This window comes from Prionailurus bengalensis, chromosome B2 (assembly GCF_016509475.1).
Source record: "Prionailurus bengalensis isolate Pbe53 chromosome B2, Fcat_Pben_1.1_paternal_pri, whole genome shotgun sequence".
Taxonomy (NCBI): domain Eukaryota; kingdom Metazoa; phylum Chordata; class Mammalia; order Carnivora; family Felidae; genus Prionailurus; species Prionailurus bengalensis.
Genome location: NC_057349.1, coordinates 100912464 through 100931628, shown reverse-complemented (window position 1 = coordinate 100931628; position 19165 = coordinate 100912464). Strand labels below are relative to the sequence as shown.

At 43.5% G+C, this 19165-nt stretch overlaps 1 protein-coding gene across 1 annotated transcript; it reads right to left on the bottom strand.

Annotated features, from left to right (window-relative positions):
* Positions 1-1173: 1173 nt before the first annotated feature.
* CCN6 (cellular communication network factor 6) lies at positions 1174-12308 on the bottom strand. Its single transcript, XM_043592140.1, has 4 exons — positions 10190-12308; positions 6069-6311; positions 2522-2715; positions 1174-1455 (listed from the first exon to the last, which is right to left on the bottom strand). The coding sequence occupies exons 1-4, from the start codon at positions 10491-10493 to the stop codon at positions 1174-1176; spliced, it is 1023 nt and encodes a 340-aa protein (XP_043448075.1). The 5' UTR covers positions 10494-12308.
* Between the last annotated feature and the right edge of the window lie 6857 nt (positions 12309-19165).

The following is a 19165-nucleotide window of genomic DNA, read 5'->3' as shown; positions in this document are numbered from 1 at the left end:
CAGGCTCCAGGCTCCGAGCCATCAGCCCAGAGCCTGACGCGGGGCTCGAACTCACGGACCGCGAGATCGTGACCTGGCTGAAGTCGGACGCTTAACCAACTGCGCCACCCAGGCGCCCCAAAATAACTTATATTTTAAGTCCATAGATAGATTTGTCATTTAAGGAAGTAATTTTTAGGGACAATTTATTTTCAAGCCAGAATAATCCATTGTGTGCTTTTCTTTAGTGTTATATTCTTAAGTTTCTTTCCTTTTCAAAGTAAGGATACTGCTTTTGGTCTTTATCTTGGAAATTTAATTTTTTACATTATTTGGTATATAAACTTTTAGATTACAGTTGTCAACAATGGCCAACGAAGTTCTACTTTCTCCTTCCAAAAGAAACCTTAATAAACTCATATTCAGGATAGGGCAATGGAAGCTGTAAATATATTTAGAGTTTAATCTTATTCCTTTTTAAGAATTAACCTAGAATCTTGCTCACCATGTAATGATTATCATCTGATGGGATCCTAGGCTACATTGTCAAAGTACACAAAGTTTTAAAGGCTAGTTTTAAGAGTTTTAAACTTTTTACACATCTTCAACAAAGTATTCCAGATTATTTTATAGAATGAAATGTTTTCTTGTAAATTGTATAATTTTCCATTATGTATGGAATATGTAGATGGAACCAAGTATCTGCGTATTTCATAATTATACATTTTATTTTATTTATTTATTTTTTAATTTATTTTTGGGACAGAGAGAGACAGAGCATGAATGGGGGAGGGGCAGAGAGAGAGGGAGACACAGAATCCGAAACAGGCTCCAGGCTCCCAGCCATCAGCCCAGAGCCTGACGCGGGGCTCGAACTCACGGACTGCGAGATCGTGACCTGGCTGAAGTCGGACGCTTAACCGACTGCGCCACCCAGGCGCCCCTTTCTGCGTATTTCATAATTCTACATTTTAAAGTAAGAGTTCACTTTTAAGGTTTTTAAGTTTTACATATATTTTTTTAACAAACCTTTTTAAAAGCTTCTATTGCCTTAAATACAGTCATTTGAGAATAAGTAGGCATTCTTACTGTTTTAAATCAATAAGGTAGATTTGCCACCCTTTAAAACCATTCTAATTTTATGATGTAATGACATGATTACCTAAACTTAACTTTTCCCATATAAAGTTGGTTTTATAGGATCTTGAGCTCCGAAAATATATCTCCTGGATCTCTGCAGTTTCTTTGACATACACAAGATGTAATCCACAGCATCTTCCATTTAAATGACCCTTCATTTGGGCAATCAAATTGAATGGTAATCATTTTAGACTTGTTAGGGACACAGCATCTCTTATCCAAGCATACTCCACAGAAAGTGGGTTTGTAACTCTGAGTGCTTGAGCATCCAGAAAAGATGAATTTTTCAGCTTTGAGAAGTTGGAAAGTGGGTTGGCACGTTTTTCCTTTAGGGATCTGAAAAGGTACATAACATTAAGAAGTCATTAGAAAAGTGAAACTGTATACAGAACACTTTTATAGCACAAACACACAGGTATAATTATTTCCAGGGCATTAATATTTCTTAGTGAATCAGCACTCTCTTTTCTACCTTTGAATTCCACCCCCCACCACCCCCCCCCCAGAGGTCTGTCCTCCCTGTTCTTGTTCCATCATAGGACCCACTCCCTGTTTTTGTTGCTCTCCACCCTTCATTTCCACAATTTCCACAATGAAAATGTGTCTTATTTAATATCAAGGGCCACGTCTTATTAGATGTTTATTTACCTAAGGCTTAGCAAATTCCCTAAAAAACTCAGTTTTGAGTGGATGAATAAATACCTTAATCCCTTTAAAACTGAGTTGTCAACTTCTTAATATGGTAGGGAATAACTTGGGGATGAGAAAGGTTTTGTAGCATTTCCAAAACTTACTCTTGAGACAGTCATCTTGCCTTGTTCTAGAAGTAGGACCAGCTCTAGTTATACCAAACAATTCCGGGGTAATTATTTTATCATAGTCCTTTGGCAAGTTTACTATCTAATAAGCACAGAGCATTTTGGAAATGGTGGTTTCTCCCTCCAAGTTGGTGATCTATAGCCAAGATCAGCACTCTGATGTTCATAATGTCAGTTCTTATAATTATGGTACAGCAACCAAAATCTTTTACCCACTGCTTTGATTCCACTGCATAAAATTAACATATTTTTTAAAATTTAGACTCTGAAAAGGATTTGCTTTTTAAAAGCATGCATAGTGGGTGTACCACAACAAATCAGGCTGATCAAGACCCACACTGTTAAGCCACTAGAGTATCTAGAATCAGCAGGCTAACAGTACCTCCCTGCTTGGTAAGATTTCCCCCCATGAAATGCAATTAGATTAATACTTGCTTTCCTCCCAAATAGTTTGACTTTAAGAGTTACCATGAGGTGATTTTATTTTTACAAGAATCGCATACTGTCTATCCCTCTAAAACACGTACTTTTCAGGAGTCTCTTAATATTGAATTACAATGAAACTAAATCTGATTAAATTTTACCTTTATTCTCTTTGATATGTTACTGTCACAGGGTTGAATATAACACAGTCTTTTCTCTTTTCTCATTTCACAGTTGCTATTTTCATTGGTCACCCTATCAGATATTCCCATCCCACAGGTTCTGGAGCAAGGGGTCCACTTTGTTGCTTGCACAAGACATTTTCTTTTCCAAATAAGTGGGAGATTCCTATAAGCTAAAATAAAGGGGGAAAAGTACATGTGTATACATCATTATGTACTCACACAGATAGACAACTTTTAATAATTATTTTTAAGCTAATAGTAAATAGATCAGAACTTTTTCTTTTATGCAGTGTAACTCAGAATAAAATAAACTTGCAGTCTAATTCATCATGCTCTCTCTCTCCTACTTTCAAATTACTTTTTTTTTTTTTTAATGTTTATTTATTTTCGATAGAGAAAGAGAATGTGAGCCGGGAGGGTCAGAGAGAGAGGGAGACACAGAATCCGAAGCAGGCTCCAGGTTCTGAGCTGTTAGCACAGAGCCTGATGCGGGGCTTGAACTCACAAACTGTGAGATCATGACCTGAGCTGAAGTTGGATGCCCACCTGACTGAGCCACCCAGGTGTCCCCAAATTACCTTTTAGCCAAATGTTACAGTACAGTTTCTTAGGAAGAATAAAGATAATTTATCTTTGAAAATCTGAGTAAATGTATCCATTTGCTTCTGCTTACTAGCTCATTCTCTTGGTACTAAACTACTTGCCTCTTGCTAGATATTATTTTCAAAAATGAAATAGACATTAGTAGGATTAAGAAATTCAAGGTATTAGTCAGAATGATGTCTTAATGTTAACTTTCATGGCATGCTAAAATCTAAAATACAAAAGTTATGTTTGAGAATAAACTATTAAGGCCAGTTATTTTTCCTCTACTTGTTTTAATCTGGTCTTTTAGAAAATTCTCTACATTACATTGAACTAATCAAAATAACCATATACTAAGTCATAGTGAGTGTGTAATCTATTCTGTTCATTCAGCTTAATTGCTACATTCCCTATGGTATCAGGCCCATGGTATTCTTTCCATCGGCCAGCCATTTCAAATCACTTATAGAAAGAAATGGCAAAGGAAAAGATAGATCTATGGGCGGGTGGGTTAATTTGCTGGACAGATGGAGCCCCTCCACTGATTGATGCTTAGCAGAAGGGAGGGGAAGGGGGGGTGAATAATGAGAATATAATGAGTGCATAATAATTCCTCCATCTTATAAGTCCACTGGGAGCCTCTTGTTCTGCTCATGAATGAGTCAGGCCATTGGTTCATTTTAAACACTACATTTTAGTTGTCTCAAAGCATTTCCTTAAGGTTAATATGCATCCTAAAACGGATACTTGGAATAAGGTTGTGATTTGAGTCTGCAGTTGAATATAGCAAAATTCTGGCTATATTACTTCAAAATGGAAATGTAAAACTCTGAAAAGATGCCCCCCTCCCCGCAACTACCTTCTTGATAGGAAATATCAGTCACTTTGAAGTGTGTGCCGTCTTCGAATAAATGATACTTTACTGCTTTCAGTGTTATTTACGGTAGGATGTTGCAACTGCACAAGGAACTGAGGGAGAGGAAGCAGAAACATGAAGATACCTGGAAGGTAGACAACAGTTTAAAGACCTCAACGCAGGAAGCAGATTAAAAGCCTGGCACGCATCTGCAATAAATAAAGGTAGGTTAGATTATCACATTACCAATAACCCCCTTAAAAAGTTAAGCCAAGAGCTGCAGTTCAGGAAGTTAACATTAAGAAGCAAGAAGTCTAGAAGAGCTTTTAAAGTAAGAGTTTAGTATTTGGTGAGCAGTGAGAAAAGCATGGGGGCATTATGTCACTGCATATGCTTCATCGTGAGCGAGCAAAAGCTAGAATCCAACCGTAGGCCATCTGGAGTAAAGTATGCCCAAATACACCTTAACGTGTATATTGGTCACTGTTTGCTTTTAAAACCCAAACTGCTCTTCGGGCCCCTAACCACAGTTTCACAGGTAAGCAGAGGAGAGACGTTAGGCTGAACATACACTAACATATCTAGACCTGTGGTCTCAATTACCAGAGAGCACAGTGACAGAATTTCTCACATTTTGTAGCAAAGCACGAGCCACTGAGACCATGTAAGACCCCCTCCAGCCAGGTTCCCATGATCCTCTGCAACTACTCTCCTTCCGCAAATGAGACCGACTGAACTTGATCCAAAAGGATGCTCTAGTGGAAACTTGCTGCCCTAGGGCATTTTCTCACCGGCGAGGTTCATGCGTGAGGCCCAAGAACTTAGACGGAGCCCCTCAGATCCAGTTCAGAAAATCAGCTGTTCCCGGACATTTTGCAAAAAAGAACAGCTTGGCTTATAATTTTAGAGGTTTTAGAGCATTAGTGGCGTCGTGCTGTTAGCTAAATAACCAAGTGTGGTAAATGCAAATTCACTACAACCTGTTCAACTATTTTCAAATTAATTGGCATGATGGAAGTCTCTGAGAATGTTCCTTTCATAGAGTTAGTTTTTTAAATATCTAAAATTCATTGCTTGATTATAGTTGCTTTTGTTAAATATCCACATAATGTAACTGAACTTAGAAGTTTTTAGCATATATAAATATTCCTCCTGTATTTCCATGGCACCTTTCATTTACTAAGCTCCAAATTTCAATAAAAAGGCATTCTTGATTTCTGGGTAAAAACACAGAGCTATGAATAACAACCAGGCATGAATACTGACCCTTTTGAGTCCTTCCTCATCTGTGCTTCATTTGTGGGTGTTTTTGAAACTCCTGTCCCCAAAATGCCCTGGCATTTAAACAAGATGTTAACTTAAAGCAGACCAGTATATAGTATTTATGAATATACGGACACTAACTGTAAATGGCCAAGTGCTCACGATGAGTGAGAAAGAGTCTCATTACAGGTTCTGACTACATATATAGCTGGGGACCCTACTTTAAAATACCTGTATGTGTGTTTATTTAGAGAGAGGTTGGTAACTGTAGAGCTGCATTTTCAGACCGAATGAAAGAATAATCGTATGTCAGCAGTTTCCTATGTTTAGAAACAATATTTACAAATTCAAAACATATTCTCAAATGTTTTTAATAAGCAGGCTTCCATTTCTGCTTTTGTCATACACAGGAGTTGCCTTTGAAAATTTTTGGAACTGGATGGGTCACACGTCCTGCCCATAATATAACACTACAAGTAAAAGTTTCTCTCAGGGTGCATGTGAACAATATTTGGTCAGTTTTCCTTAGAAGAGGTTGAGTGGAATGAGCCAGGGGCATAGAAGAGTTTTTCTGACCCGAGCAGAGCTTTTAAAAACTGGAATATTTTACTGGAAAAAATCTAAAACGTTATAAAGTTTCCTTTAGGGATACTTAGAAAACTACCTATCTGAGGCAGAGACTGAGTAAGATAGCACACCCAACCTAACTCTCAGACTGACCACTAAGCCATAAGTACTTACTGAGTACCTGTGGTACATAAAAGAAACATGAAAGATCACAGGAAGCCATACATGAGAACTAACTATGCCTTTAAGCACCTGGCATTGTTTTGTAGCTTGTTGAAAGCTGTTGTTGGAACGGTCCCAGGCCACAGTTTGATTGATCAGACTTCTTTCTACCTTTAGCCCCAGAGCAGTGACCGTCAGCCGGCTTTGGTATGAACAGAGGTGTGCATCCAATGGCCCCACTCACACAGAGACAGCTGAACAGGGGATTGGGTTGAAAGACTTGGCCGTTATGATAATGTACCCGGTTGAACTCACATCCCACAGCTATAAGATCTGAAAAGAGAGAAGAACAGAATCACCAAAGAAGCCATAACTGATAATCCAGACCTCCCATTATGAATCACAGGGGTAATAGCTATCTCCTTTATGAAGTAGTGTTCTCAGCTTCTTAGGCCCCATCTGGGTCTTTCTCAGAACATGTGTAAAAGGTGGAAATGAGACATTTCCATTATATTGTAGGCGATCTGCTCCAGTCAGTCACTTTCAGAATCTTGGTCAGAATCTGACCAAGTACAGGCCCTATCCAGGATCAGTAGGAGTATCACACTGAGATACTGATTGTAAGTCTGAGAGATGGATTGGTGGCTGGTAAGACTGAGGTTTCCCAGATGTCCAACAATAGGCAAGGATGTGTTTGTAGGAAATGAGGATACGTGAATGGCTGAAGAAATCATAATTTGTTTAACTACAGTACTGCACAGCAACTAATTTTGTTGTTGTTAAGAGAATTGGAGGAAACTTTCACTCCTCTGAGAGGTATTCTTGACCTGGATCAACGGTTCTCAAAAGTGTGATCCCTCGCGCCTCTTGGTGGTACTTGAGGCCCTTTCAGAGAATCCGCAAGGTCAAAACTCTTTCAGAACACTGAGATGTGCCTGACTTTTTTCACCGTGTTGGTATTTGCACTGAGGGTGTATGAGCAATGGCGGCTGACACTGCTGCTGGAGCCTTAGCGTAAATCAAACCGTACGGGCTAGTAGTGTGGTTTTCCCTGCCAATGCACTTGTACATAAATGTGCTTTCGAAAAAAAAAAAAGAAAATCTAGTTTTACTCAATAATGTCCTAATAACAGTAGAAATTACCAATTTTACTAAATCTTAATCACCAAATATATGTCATTTTAATATCCTGTGTGACAGAGTAGGAAGTGTTACAGAGAGCATTTCTGTAGATATTGTATCGTCTTGAGAAGCACCTCTTCTATTGTTTGAGTTTGGGGCTGAACGAAACCACTTTTTGAGTGAAGATTTCACCTAAAGAGATGACTGACAGATAAACCATGATTACTCAGGTATTTGGCAGACATTTTCTTGAAAATCAACGGTGAGCGTCTCACTTTAAAGGAAACACTTTTCTGGCCAATGACAGAATTCAGGCTTTCAAGCAACAATTAGAAGTTTGGAAAATCTCTATCCACCACCAAGATCTCTATAGCTACCCAATATGCAGACTTTTATGATTAGATTGGTATTGGTTAATGTGTTTTTTTAATCTTGTACAAAGTGTATCAATATTTGGAACATCAACATCACCTTTTCCCAAACTAGTATTTTCCAAATAACCAATGCATGGTGTTACAAAATTATACACGAGTAAAAGACCCATTCCAACTAGGTCTTGGATAGACTAATGCATTTTGATGTCACAGACTCTGCCAAGTTCATTGATAGGGTTTCAGATTCCATGATACAGCTAATTTTCAAGAAAGTACCACTTCTAGGGGCACCTGGGCGGCTCAGTCAGTTGAGCAACCAACTTCGGTTCAGGTCATGGTCTCACGGTTTGTGAGTTCGAGCCCTGCGTCGGGCTCTGTGCTGACAGCTCAGAGCCTGGAGCCTGCTTCGGATTCTGTGTCTGTCTGTCTGTCTGTCTCTCTCTCTCTCTCTCTCTCTCTCTCTGCCCCTCCCCTGTTCATGCTCTGTCTCTCTCTGTCTCAGAAATAAACATTAAAAAAAAATTTTTTTAATAAAAAAAAGTACCACTTCTCAAGTTTTAATATCAAAAAGAATATTCACAATTATCTGAAAATCCTGTTAAAGTATTCCTGTCTTTTCCAATGACCTACCTATGTAAGACTGGATTTCCTTCATATATTTCAACAAAAATAACATACAGCAATAGATTGAAAACAGAAGCAGATGGGGAAATCTAGCTATCTTCTGTTCAGCTGGACATTAGAGAGGTACACAAATGTAAAACAGCTCCATTCTTCTCACTAATTTTTTCTTTGTTTTAGAAAATAAAATATTTTCATAAATATATTATTCCTATCAAGTTGCAATGGGGTTTCTATTTTTGAATGGATCAGTAATATTTTTAAGTTTCTAATCCATCTAAATACCAATAGAGATAACTCACATAAACGAAAGCTCTTTGGATGTTCATTCATTTCTGAGACTAAAGGGGTCCTCAGAGCAAAGTTTAAAAATCATTGTTCTGTATCATGGATCAGCAAATGTCCTGTAAATATCTTAGCATTTATAGACCATTGGTTTTTGTCACAACTACTGGGCTCTGCTATCATAAAGCAGCCACAGACTACGGAACTGAATAGTGTGGCTGTGTTCCAATAAAATGTGACTTACAAAAACAGGCTCTGGGCCAGATTTGGCCCCTGGGCCATAGTTTGTGACCCATTTCAGGTCATCTCCACCCCACCCTCATGGCTATGCTCTGTTAAAATACTCATCACATTCTATGTGAAATCACTTGTGGAAAGCTCTGTCTGACACAGTAAGGTTTGACTCTGTGAGGGCAGGGCCTCTATCTTTTCTTGTTTTCTTTGGGCACAGTGCCTGGCTCATTAGTGGTGGTTCACTAAGTGCTTTTTAGGGTAATGAAATAATTTGCCCAGCACCATTTGGGAGAAAGGAGGATCCTGATGCCAGAGTCTGATAGGTCTGTTGAATTTCCACAAATAATAGCTAACATGTCTAAGAGTCTACTGCCTGCCAGATATTCTGCTAGGTGCTGTGGGTTTTGTGTCATTATTTCATGTGTTCCTCCTAGCACTTCTGTAAGAGGAAGTAATATATGACGTAACGGAGGCACAGAGAGGTTAAGCAACGTGACCTCAAGGTCGCTCAGCATATAAAGTACAGAATTTGAACCCAGTGCCTGCATTCTTAACCAATATAGTTTAGTGCTGACAGGGGCATCAGGCCATCAAACTTGAATGGCTCTACACACTCAGTCATACTCCAAAGATGTGCTCTTATTCCAGGCTCGCAAAAAAACCCGATAGTAATTTGCCTGCCCACACGGTCTTTTCTGTAGACTGACTAAAATGTGAAGCTAACATGGGTATCTCTCTTCCCTTAGAAATCTTAGGTTTTGTTTTTTTTTTTTTAATTGTTTAATGTTTATTCATTTTTGAGAGACAGAGCATGAGTGGGAAAAGGGCAGAGAGAAAGAGAGACACAGAATCCAAAGCAGGCTCCATGTTCTGAGCTGTCAACACAGAGACTGATGTGGGGCTCAAACCCACGGACCGTGAGATCATGACCTGAGCTGAAGTCAGATGCTTAACCAACTGAGCCCCCCAGGTGCCCTAGAAATCTTAGTTTTTAATCCTCGCTAAATCAGGATCCTGAGTTATTGTCAAGGTGTAGGTTTAGATGGTCTCCATCAGTCTCCAGAATTAAAATCCATAAATCTGAGGGTCAGGTTGTGATTTGGGGTCCTGCTACCTTCCTTTTTACAAATCTGCTTCCATTTAAAAGTACAGTAACTTGATGATCGTTTGGAAAGGCTAAGATTAAAGCAGGATATACATCCTTACATTTTAAGCAAGATTATTTTTAAGTTGCGGAAAAGGGTGAATCCAGACTGAGCTTTTGACCACAGTGACAAAAGCTGTCATTTCGTGGCACTTTAAGAAGTCAGGCTCTATTTACCTAATTTCTCCTATTTTTATCACTAAAGGCAATTACCTGAAAATCACTACATGCTCACGTCAGTGCAATTAACAAGAACAGGTTTCTGAACACATGGTGTCCAATATGACAAAGCCAGTCCCACCGGTGTGTGAAAACCAAACCCACCTCAAACTTAGCCAAACTAAGCTGACTATTCCAATCAACAATTACAGGGAGGGGGGAATGCTGTCTGGGCTCCACCTCTCCCAGCAGGTCCCGAAGAAGACACTTACGCGCACACACTCCAGTCTCGTACCTAGGCCCGTCTGCCGAGTAGTCACAGTACAGCCCTTTGTGCGGGTCGCAGAGGTCGGCCTCGTTGCACATGTCCCCTGCTTGTCTGGCACAGACTTTACAGCATCCGCAGCCGTCCCGCAACAGGCTCACTCCAGGAGGGCAGCTGGGCTTCTGGCGAGGGCATTGACAGGGCCAGTGACAGAACTGTTTTCGCTGGTGCACCTCCGACGCTTCTCCAGGCCTCCCTTCAGGCGGCGTGTCTGACGGCCCGCCGCCCTGCGCCCTGCAGCAGAACTTCATTGGATGACACAGGTGCCGTTAGAAAGCATGCCTCAAACTCATTTCAGAGATTTCTAGAAACCGAAGACTTCCCCTGAATTGGGAGATTACAGCGGGGAGCGTCGCAATATCCACCGGGAACTGTCACCATCCCTCTTTCCGTAAACCTTTCTTCACTCGGCTGCCCACACATCACTCGTTCTTCCTCCTCCCTCCTCGCTGCTCCTTCTCACTCTCGAAGTCTCTAATTGGAGCCCCCTGCGGTGAACACCTCTGAAGGCTCCTCCCTCTCTCTATCGCCTGTCTCCCTCCAGCCCTGTCTTGGGAACTCAGATGCGAACTGCCCGGTCTCCACTTGGATATCTGACAGGCACAGCGAGCTCAGTGTGACCAGAACAAACTCCCAGTTTCCCTTCCAAGATACCCTTCCATGCACATCCCTGCTGAACACAGGCCAGTTTCACTTTTCCAGAATACCTTGGGGTCGGGTCATTCTTGACTCTTCTCTCCCATTTTCTATCCAATCCTATCAGTAAATCCTGTTGGTTATGCCTTTAAAATGTACCCAACTCTAATCAGAAATGATTAGATAGCATCCCCCCCCCCCATCACCACCAAGCTACCATTATTTCTCACTTTAGATGATTGTAAAGGTCTCCTAAAGGATCTCCTTGCTTCCCCCTTCGTCTTCCAGATTCTTCACTCAGCACAATGGTTAAAATGAAATAAGCTACAGTGCCTATAGCTAACAGTTACCGCATTATACATATACTTAAAATTTGCTAAGAGAGTAGATCCTATGTTAAATGTTCTTACCGCACACACACACACACAAACAATAATAGAAGGGACAGGAGAAATCTCTGGGAGGTGATGGATATGTTTAGGGCTTTGGTAGTGGTTTTGGTTTAATGAGTATATACTCATCCTGGAGCTCATCAAATGGTATACATTAAATATGTGTATCTTTTTACAATCATACTTTAATTCATGTCACTCCTTGCTCATAAGAGGTGGCTTCCTCACGGCTTCACATTTCGGTGTAAAAGCCAAATGACCCTCGAAGGCCCTGCAACCTCAGGTCCACCTGGCCTCCCCATTCTTTGAATACGCCAAGCATGTTCCTCCCGCAGGTATCTTCGTGGCTCACTCTTTCAGTGGCTTAGGTCTGTGCTCAAATTTATCAGTGAGGCCCTTCTTGTCCACCCTTTGTAAAACAGACCCTGCCCCAGCCTTTTAGCCCACAGACCTTCTTACCACCTGTCTCATTCCCGTGTATTCTACTTGTTTATCTTCTGAGTCACGCATCAAGAATGTGAGCTTCTTGAAAGGGCAAGCTTTTTTGCAGTCTTATTCCCTGTAATAAAGTGTATGGAATGAAAGAACATGGTACCTCCTCTGTGCCAAACGCCTTACCTATTATCATTTAGCCTTCATTAGAAGAGTATGGAGCAGTTGTTAGCCACGTGTGGTAGGCATAATAAGTGTTCCTTCAAAGATGCCTGTGTTCTAATCCCCAGAACCTGTTAAGATACTACCTTACACAGCAAAGGGGATTTTGCAGATGCAGGTAAAGGTCTTGAGATGAGAGTGTCCTGGATTAACCAGGTGGGCCCAATGTAACCACAAGTATCCTTCAATGGGAAAGAGGCAGGAATGTCGAGAAGATGGGATGGAAGCAGAGGCAGGCGTGATGTCACAGCTGAAAGGCGGTCATGAGCCACGAGTGCGGGAGCCTTTAAAAGCTGCAGAAAGCGGGGGTGCCCGGGTGGCTCAGTTGGTGGGGTCGATATTCAGCTCAGGTCATGATCTCACGGCTCGTGAGCTCAAGCCTTTGCGACGGGCTCTGTGCTGACAGCTCAGAGCCTGGAGCTTGCTTCAGACCCTCTGTCTTCCTCTTTCTGCCCCTCTCCGCCCGCTTTCTCTCTCTCTCTCAAAAATAAATAAAAACATTAAAAAGGAAAAAGAAGCTGCAGAAAGCAGGGGCACCTGGGTGGCTCAGTTGGTTAAGTGTCTGACTTCAGCTCAGGTCATGACCTCAAAAGCTCGTGGACTTGAGCCCTGTAAGGGACTCGGTACTGATGGCTCGGGGCCTGCTTGGGATTCTGTCTCTGTCTCCTGCCCTCTCCCTTTCTCTCTCTCAAAATAAGTAATTAAACTTTCTTAAAAAGCTGCCAAAGGCAAAGAACAGACTCTCTCCTAGACCCTCCAGAAGGAAGAGCCCTGCCGACCCTTGATTTTAGCCCTCTACTACCCATTTTCACACTACAGATGTCCAGAAGTGTAAAATAATAAATTTGTGTTGTTTTAAGCCGCTAAATCGGTGGTAACGGGTTACAGGAGCAGGAGGAAACCATACACCCCATTTTATAAATGAGGCCACTGAAGCTCAGATTGTTTCACCTGTCCTAAGTCCTACATCAAGCAGAAGAGGGATTTAAACTAGACAGGCAGATTTCAGAGCCCGAGCTCTCAACCCTGACCTTCGCTCCTTCCCTCGTCCGGGTCCCGCCACAAGCCAGCTTTGATACTAAACAAACCCCCTAATCTTCATCTGTCTCTCCTCTCCAGCCAAGGCCTCTCCCCCTAAGCTTACAACTCATTAATTTCCCCTGGGTATATCCACTTTGATGTCCCACGAAGATCTCCCTTTCTCCTTCCCCACAACAGACTGCTCCTCACCTAGTTCCCTTTTTAGCGAATGGTGGGGCCAACCACTGAGCTCCCCAAGCCAGGAAGCTGAAAATGGACCTCCCCTGCACCTCCCCTTCGTCCCTCACACCCGAAAGTGACTGACTTGGGAAAGTCCAAGCTCCTAAGCACAGCATTCAGGTCCCTCCTCAATCTCCCGCATTCCTAGCATCCGTTAGGTTCTGGCAAGTTCAAGTGTCGGCCGTTCCCTGAATAGCTGATGCTGTTCCATCCGGCTCTAACCTTCTTCACTGGCCCTCACTCTTCATCCAGCTCTGTTTAGCTATGGCCTTTTCCAGAAAACTTCTTACGATCTCTCCCCACCCCCCTCTCTTTTACATGCCCTTGAATTGAAACCATTTGTGTAAGTGTCTGTCTTTTCCACACGCTTAAAGCTACCCAGGGACTTTGTGGTTCATTGTAATTAATACTGGCACCTAGCACAGTGCCTGGCAAGTAATTTCTATAATTAACCCTCAATTTATTTGATAGCCTGAAGGCACTTGCACTGATCCAGAAATCTAAACCTCTTTCCAACCCAAAACCTCCTACACTTAAGAGTATGAGTTTGAAATTCCACCCTTACAACCTCAGCCCTTTTGCTTATCACTGGTAACACGAATTCCCCAGAGCAACCCTCTCAGCTACAATTCAAGCTGAAGAGACCACGTGAGGATAGATTTTGAGGATAAACTGTGCTGGGATTCTGGAGGAGGTGGTGGCGGGGACTGGAAATCCAAAAGTGGAGAAGGGAGTAGAAACAGCGTCTTCTCAATTTCGCCTTGGTTCAGCCATGGTTGCCGGGGCCTTCCTGCCAGATTCACTGGCCTCCCAGCTGGGCTCATGTTCATGGAATCTCTCTGTTTTCCTCTTGCCCCCTCTCTAAGGTGTTTGACTTTTTTTTTTTTTCTTTATGCTTCATTTATTTTGGAGAGAGAGAGCATGAGGGCAGTCAGTGTAGAGCCAGATGTGGAGCTCGATCCCACGAACTGGGAGATCATGACCTGAGCCGAAATCGAAAGTTGGAAGGATGCTTAACCAACTGAACCACCCAGGTGCCCCCTGTTTGACTCTTAATCCTCTCCTCTCCCTTGGCTTTCATGACGCCAGACCCTCCCAGGTCTACCCCTACCTCTCAATCTACTTTCTCACTCTCCTCTGCAGACTCCTATTACCCCAAATCTGACTTACACTTAGACTAACTGGTGTTCTGTGACCTTGCTGTCTTTTCTCACTCTACACAGTCTCTTGGCAATCTCCTCTACCCCCTGGCCTTCCGTTTCCACCCTGTGCAAGCGTCGAAACTAAATTTCCATCCAGGAGTTCTCCACCAAGCTCTGCAGCCATACAGCTGACTACCTAGGAGACAGTGCCACTAGAATGTCCCATGGGAAAAATTCATTCCCCAAACTCATCGTCCCTGCCCTCCCCCCTCCCCCTTCTGGATAGCTTCTCCAACGTTTGGAGTCAGGATGCCGGGAATCCTCCTGGTCGTCGTCTCCCACGCTTCCCATAGCCGTTCAGTGCCGAATGCGAATTGTCCTCCTATTCCTACAAGTAGCCACTCTACCCCCTTCTGCGTGGCTACTGAGTACTATTGCAATAACTTCCTAACTGGTCTTCCTCCCTCAATAATGACTCCTCAAATGAATCTGCCATATTTCTGCTGGAGGGATCTGTTTAGAAAGCCTGTCTGATTCTACTACCCCTCCTTGTACAGGGCACCAGTAGTTCCCTACTGCATAGAGTGCAAAATTCTGAGCATGCTATCTGAAGCCTGTGCGGGTTCATGCCTTCCTCTCCAGCCTTCGCTTTCAATGCACTCTCCTCCTCCACCTTACTGCTTACGAGCCTCACCAGGTCCCTTTCCTCCTCCATGCTTTTCCTCATGTTGCTTCCTTTCAAGGAAATGCCTACTCTCCACACTGCCCACCTGGGGACACCTGCTTCGCTTTCCCGTCTTGAAGCATTTCTATACAATCTCTGAGGCCACAAGGTAACTGTTGAAAACCAAGGATAAAATCTTGAAAGTGTACTCGGAAAAGAGAAGCATTACATTACATACAAGAGAATAACAACAGGAGAGAGATCTGACTTCCCATCAAAAGGACACCAAGATACTCTTCAGTAGGTGCCTTGGGTAAACTGTGATCCGGACAATGGATTATTCAGTACGAAAAAGAAATGAGCTATCAACCCATGAAAAGACACCCATATTATTAAGTTGAAAGAAGCCAATCTGAGAAGTCTACTTACTGTATGATTCCAACTATAGGATATTCTGGAAAAGGGCAAAACTACGGAGACCCTAAAAAGATCACTAGCTGCCAGGGATTGGGGGACGGGGTGGAGCACAGAGGATTTTTAAGGCAGCAAAAATACTCCATGATCCTGTGATGCCGGATACGTGTCATCGTACATTTGTCCAAACTCCTGGGATGGGCACTACCAAACGTGAACCCCAAGGTAAACTATGGGCTTTAGGTAATACTGATCCATCAATGTAGGCTCATCAGTTGTAACAAAGGTACCATTCTAGTGGAGGATGTTAATAAGCGGGGAGGCCGTGCAAGTGGTAGACAGGAAATCTCTTTGCCTTCCTCTCAGATTTGCTGTGACCTTAAAGCTTCTCTGGGGGAAAAAAAAAAAAGCCTTTAAAAAAAAAAAAAAAAAAAGAAGGTGGAGGGGAGGTGGAGAATAAGACCCAATGATGAAAGGAAAAACAAAAAGAAACAACTGTCAACCTGGTGTTCTATCTTCAGTGAAACCATCTTTCAAGACCCGGTGCGACAGAGAAGAAATGGAACAGAGCTCTTTTGGGACACCAAAATAGGCTCTTCTGTTGCACCAGAAACAAAGGGTTTTTACACCAGCGCTGAGATTTGGTACAGCTCTGTGATCTCAGGTGACTATCATTTACTTGATCTTTAAGCCTCAATCCTCCTCTGTAAAATGGGATTCATAATAATAATAATCCACGTCGGAAGGTTATTTTGAGGATTAAGATACTGACTAAAGTACCTAGCACGGTGCTCGGCCCGTAGCAGACATTCAACAAGGAGTAGGTATTATTCCTCAAAAGTTCATAATGACAAAATTAAGCAAAATAATACTTTCTTGTTGCCGTGTCTTAACCTCTTTGTGTTTGTTTTTGTTTTTTTATCTTGGACACCTCTCTGTCTGTCGGGATAGGTGCTGTTCAATCCACAACAACAACAATGGGCCTTTTCTCAAGAAGGGTGGAGCGGGAGACAGCTCCGTCTCCCCTCCCCTGGAGAAAATGTGCCCCTCCATATAGCAGTGGAGACAAACCACACCAGTGGCATTCTTGTTAGGATTCTTCTACAGTCTGAAATCTCTCCATATCCTATATAACAAATTTCAATCTCCTGCTTCCTAAAACACAATTGAGCGCCCTACTCGGCTACTAACTCCCAGACACGTCCATGTTTCCCCAACCACTGGAAGGTTTCCAAAGCTCTGTCCTCTGTGCAAGCAGTAACCTCCTCCATGTAAATAAATCCACATACACAAGTCACCCTGTTTTCATCTTCTTATTAAAAAATCCCAAGGCAACGACTTGCTCCTCTCAAATTAAATTTCCCTTTGGTCTGTTGCTTGAAACTATTCCCAAGTCTTCACGGACGGCTTCCTTTTCATGAAAAGGGAGAAACGCATGACTTGAGAAGAGACAAAGTAACAGAACGTTTTAAAAATATAAACGTTTAGCCCAAGTGCTCCTTTCAAACAAGGACAGGCTTAGCTGAAGGAAGTCGTCCGAATCATTTTTTCCAGTGGCTCTCTGCACCTTTCGCACACAGCCACGGAAAGTTGAGCCCCAGCCTGGAGCCCAGATGAAGGGGCTCCTTCACCCCGGCGGCCGCCTCCGGACCACGCGGTGTGTGTCGTGCCCCCCCCCCTAAAAAATATACACTATTCAAGTCTGGGAGCTGTTCAAACATATCGAAAGTGGATTCGGTGCCGTTACCTGAACGGAAGAAATGTTTTCCACTTCTTTCCCGAAGCTTCTAAACTAAACACAACTTTTATTTGGAGACGAAAATGGCTCCCCGTTTGGCATGAAGTATTCCCACAAGGTATTTACCACCCCCCCCCCCACTCTGCCCCCATCTTCTTCCTTTTTAATTTCTGACCTGGAGAAATCTGAAACTCCTGAGGGGAAGCGGTGAGGAGGGGGGAGCTTACCTGTGCCAGAGCAGCGCCCAGGAGTGTGGCAAGCAGGAGCCCCCGCATGTTCCCCAGGAACCAGCAGCAGGGAGATAGGAGGCGGCTGGGGCCCCACACAAAGCTGCCCTCTGTCTCCTCAGCGGGACACCGACCTCGTGCTCACACTCTCAGCTGGGCTTTAGCTCTCACGGAGCTGCTTTAATACCCTGTTTTCTTTCGCAGACTCTCCTCCTATTTACCTTCGCGAGGGAGGGTGGGCGTGGAGTGTCAGGAGGGTGTGAGCGCTCTCCTCCGGGACTAAGAAGGGTAGGTCGGGTGGTAACTTTTCTTTGAGTAGCTGTTCCACCAGTTCCCAGAGATCAGAGTCTCCCCTTGGGCTAAATGGTACAGCTGGACACATTCGCCTTCCTCACCCTCAGCCTCTCCATCCTAGGCTTGCCCTGCCCCAGGCCCTTTCTCTCCCAGGCCCTGGAGCACAGAGCGCTGGCCTGGTCTCTGCTCCCCCAGCCCCAACCACAGCCTGTTCTGGAGTTCTCCCTTCACAACGAAAACGGGGTGCCAAAGGCCTTCCCTGAACCCCACCCCCACCCCCAATGGCTCCTGATTTTCCCTCAGACGCCCCCACGGTGCCCTACACTTAACTTCATCCCGGCGCGTTCCTCACACCAGTTGGCTCAGGACTGGAAAAACTGGAGATGGAACATGGGTGGGCACCTAGAGTATCCGGCCTGAGAGAAGGCCCTCTCTGGGGCCACGGCCCCATGACAGATGAAGTCAAGTTAATCCCCATCTTTTTGGGCTAAGATAAAACAATTACGCTGTTAGCAATTGCTGAACAAATTAAGATTGAAGAAAAAAATTTTATGACAGGTCTGTGCTCCTCCTCCTCCTAAATCTCACCTCTGTGCTGTGTGCGGCCACCAGCCCATCTCCTCCTATGTTCAGTTGTGTGTGACCTTTGTTCATCCCACCTTCTCAGCCTTGGTCTTGGCTTATGCATCTTGATGTGCCTCTGCATTGGGGCTTTGTCCTCTCGTGGACCCCATGTCTGGCCCACCATCCTGCCCCCATCCCAAGGTCTATCCCTGTTCTCTTTGACCCTTTACACATCCTATCTTTTCTGTTACCTGACCTCTGCTAGGTGTTCTGCTCACCTTTGTTTCATTCAAGCAGTCACAGCTATACAAAGACTGTTGGGGTGGCGGAGTGGCTCAGTTGGTTGAACATCAGACTTCAGCTCAGGTCACGATCTCATGGTTCGTGGGTTCGAGCCCCTTGTCAGGCTCTGTGCTGACAGCTCAGAACCTGGAGCCCGCTTCAGATTCTGTGTCTCCCTTTCTACTCCCCCCCCTCTCCCCCTCTCCCAAATCAAAAACATTAAGAAAAACAAAGACACAGTAAGTAAAGCCTAGTGCCAAGGGGCTGGGTAAAATCTGGGCCCTCTGCCAACAACAGGGAATCTGGGGGCTTCAGAGAGCCAGGAACTCCATAAGGTGCAAACAAACTCCACACAGATTACTAAGTAGTCAATTAAACCATAATTATAATCGCACCAAACAGCAAGGAATACCCAGTGTGGTTGTGATGTCAATTCCTTAGCTTTCCTCCCTAAGAAACAGGATTAAACCTGAGAAAGACCTAGTGAAGGAAAATGTGTCTGTTTTGGTCCAGTCCAATCTATTTCTTCTATCTTTCTGGCTTAAGACTGTTTGATCTTTGAGTTCCCAGCCTCAGTGATTCACGTCCCACACTGGCCATTGGAATGGATTTTTTCTCATCTCCTAGCTGGTCCATCCAAAGCAAAGGAGCCCCGG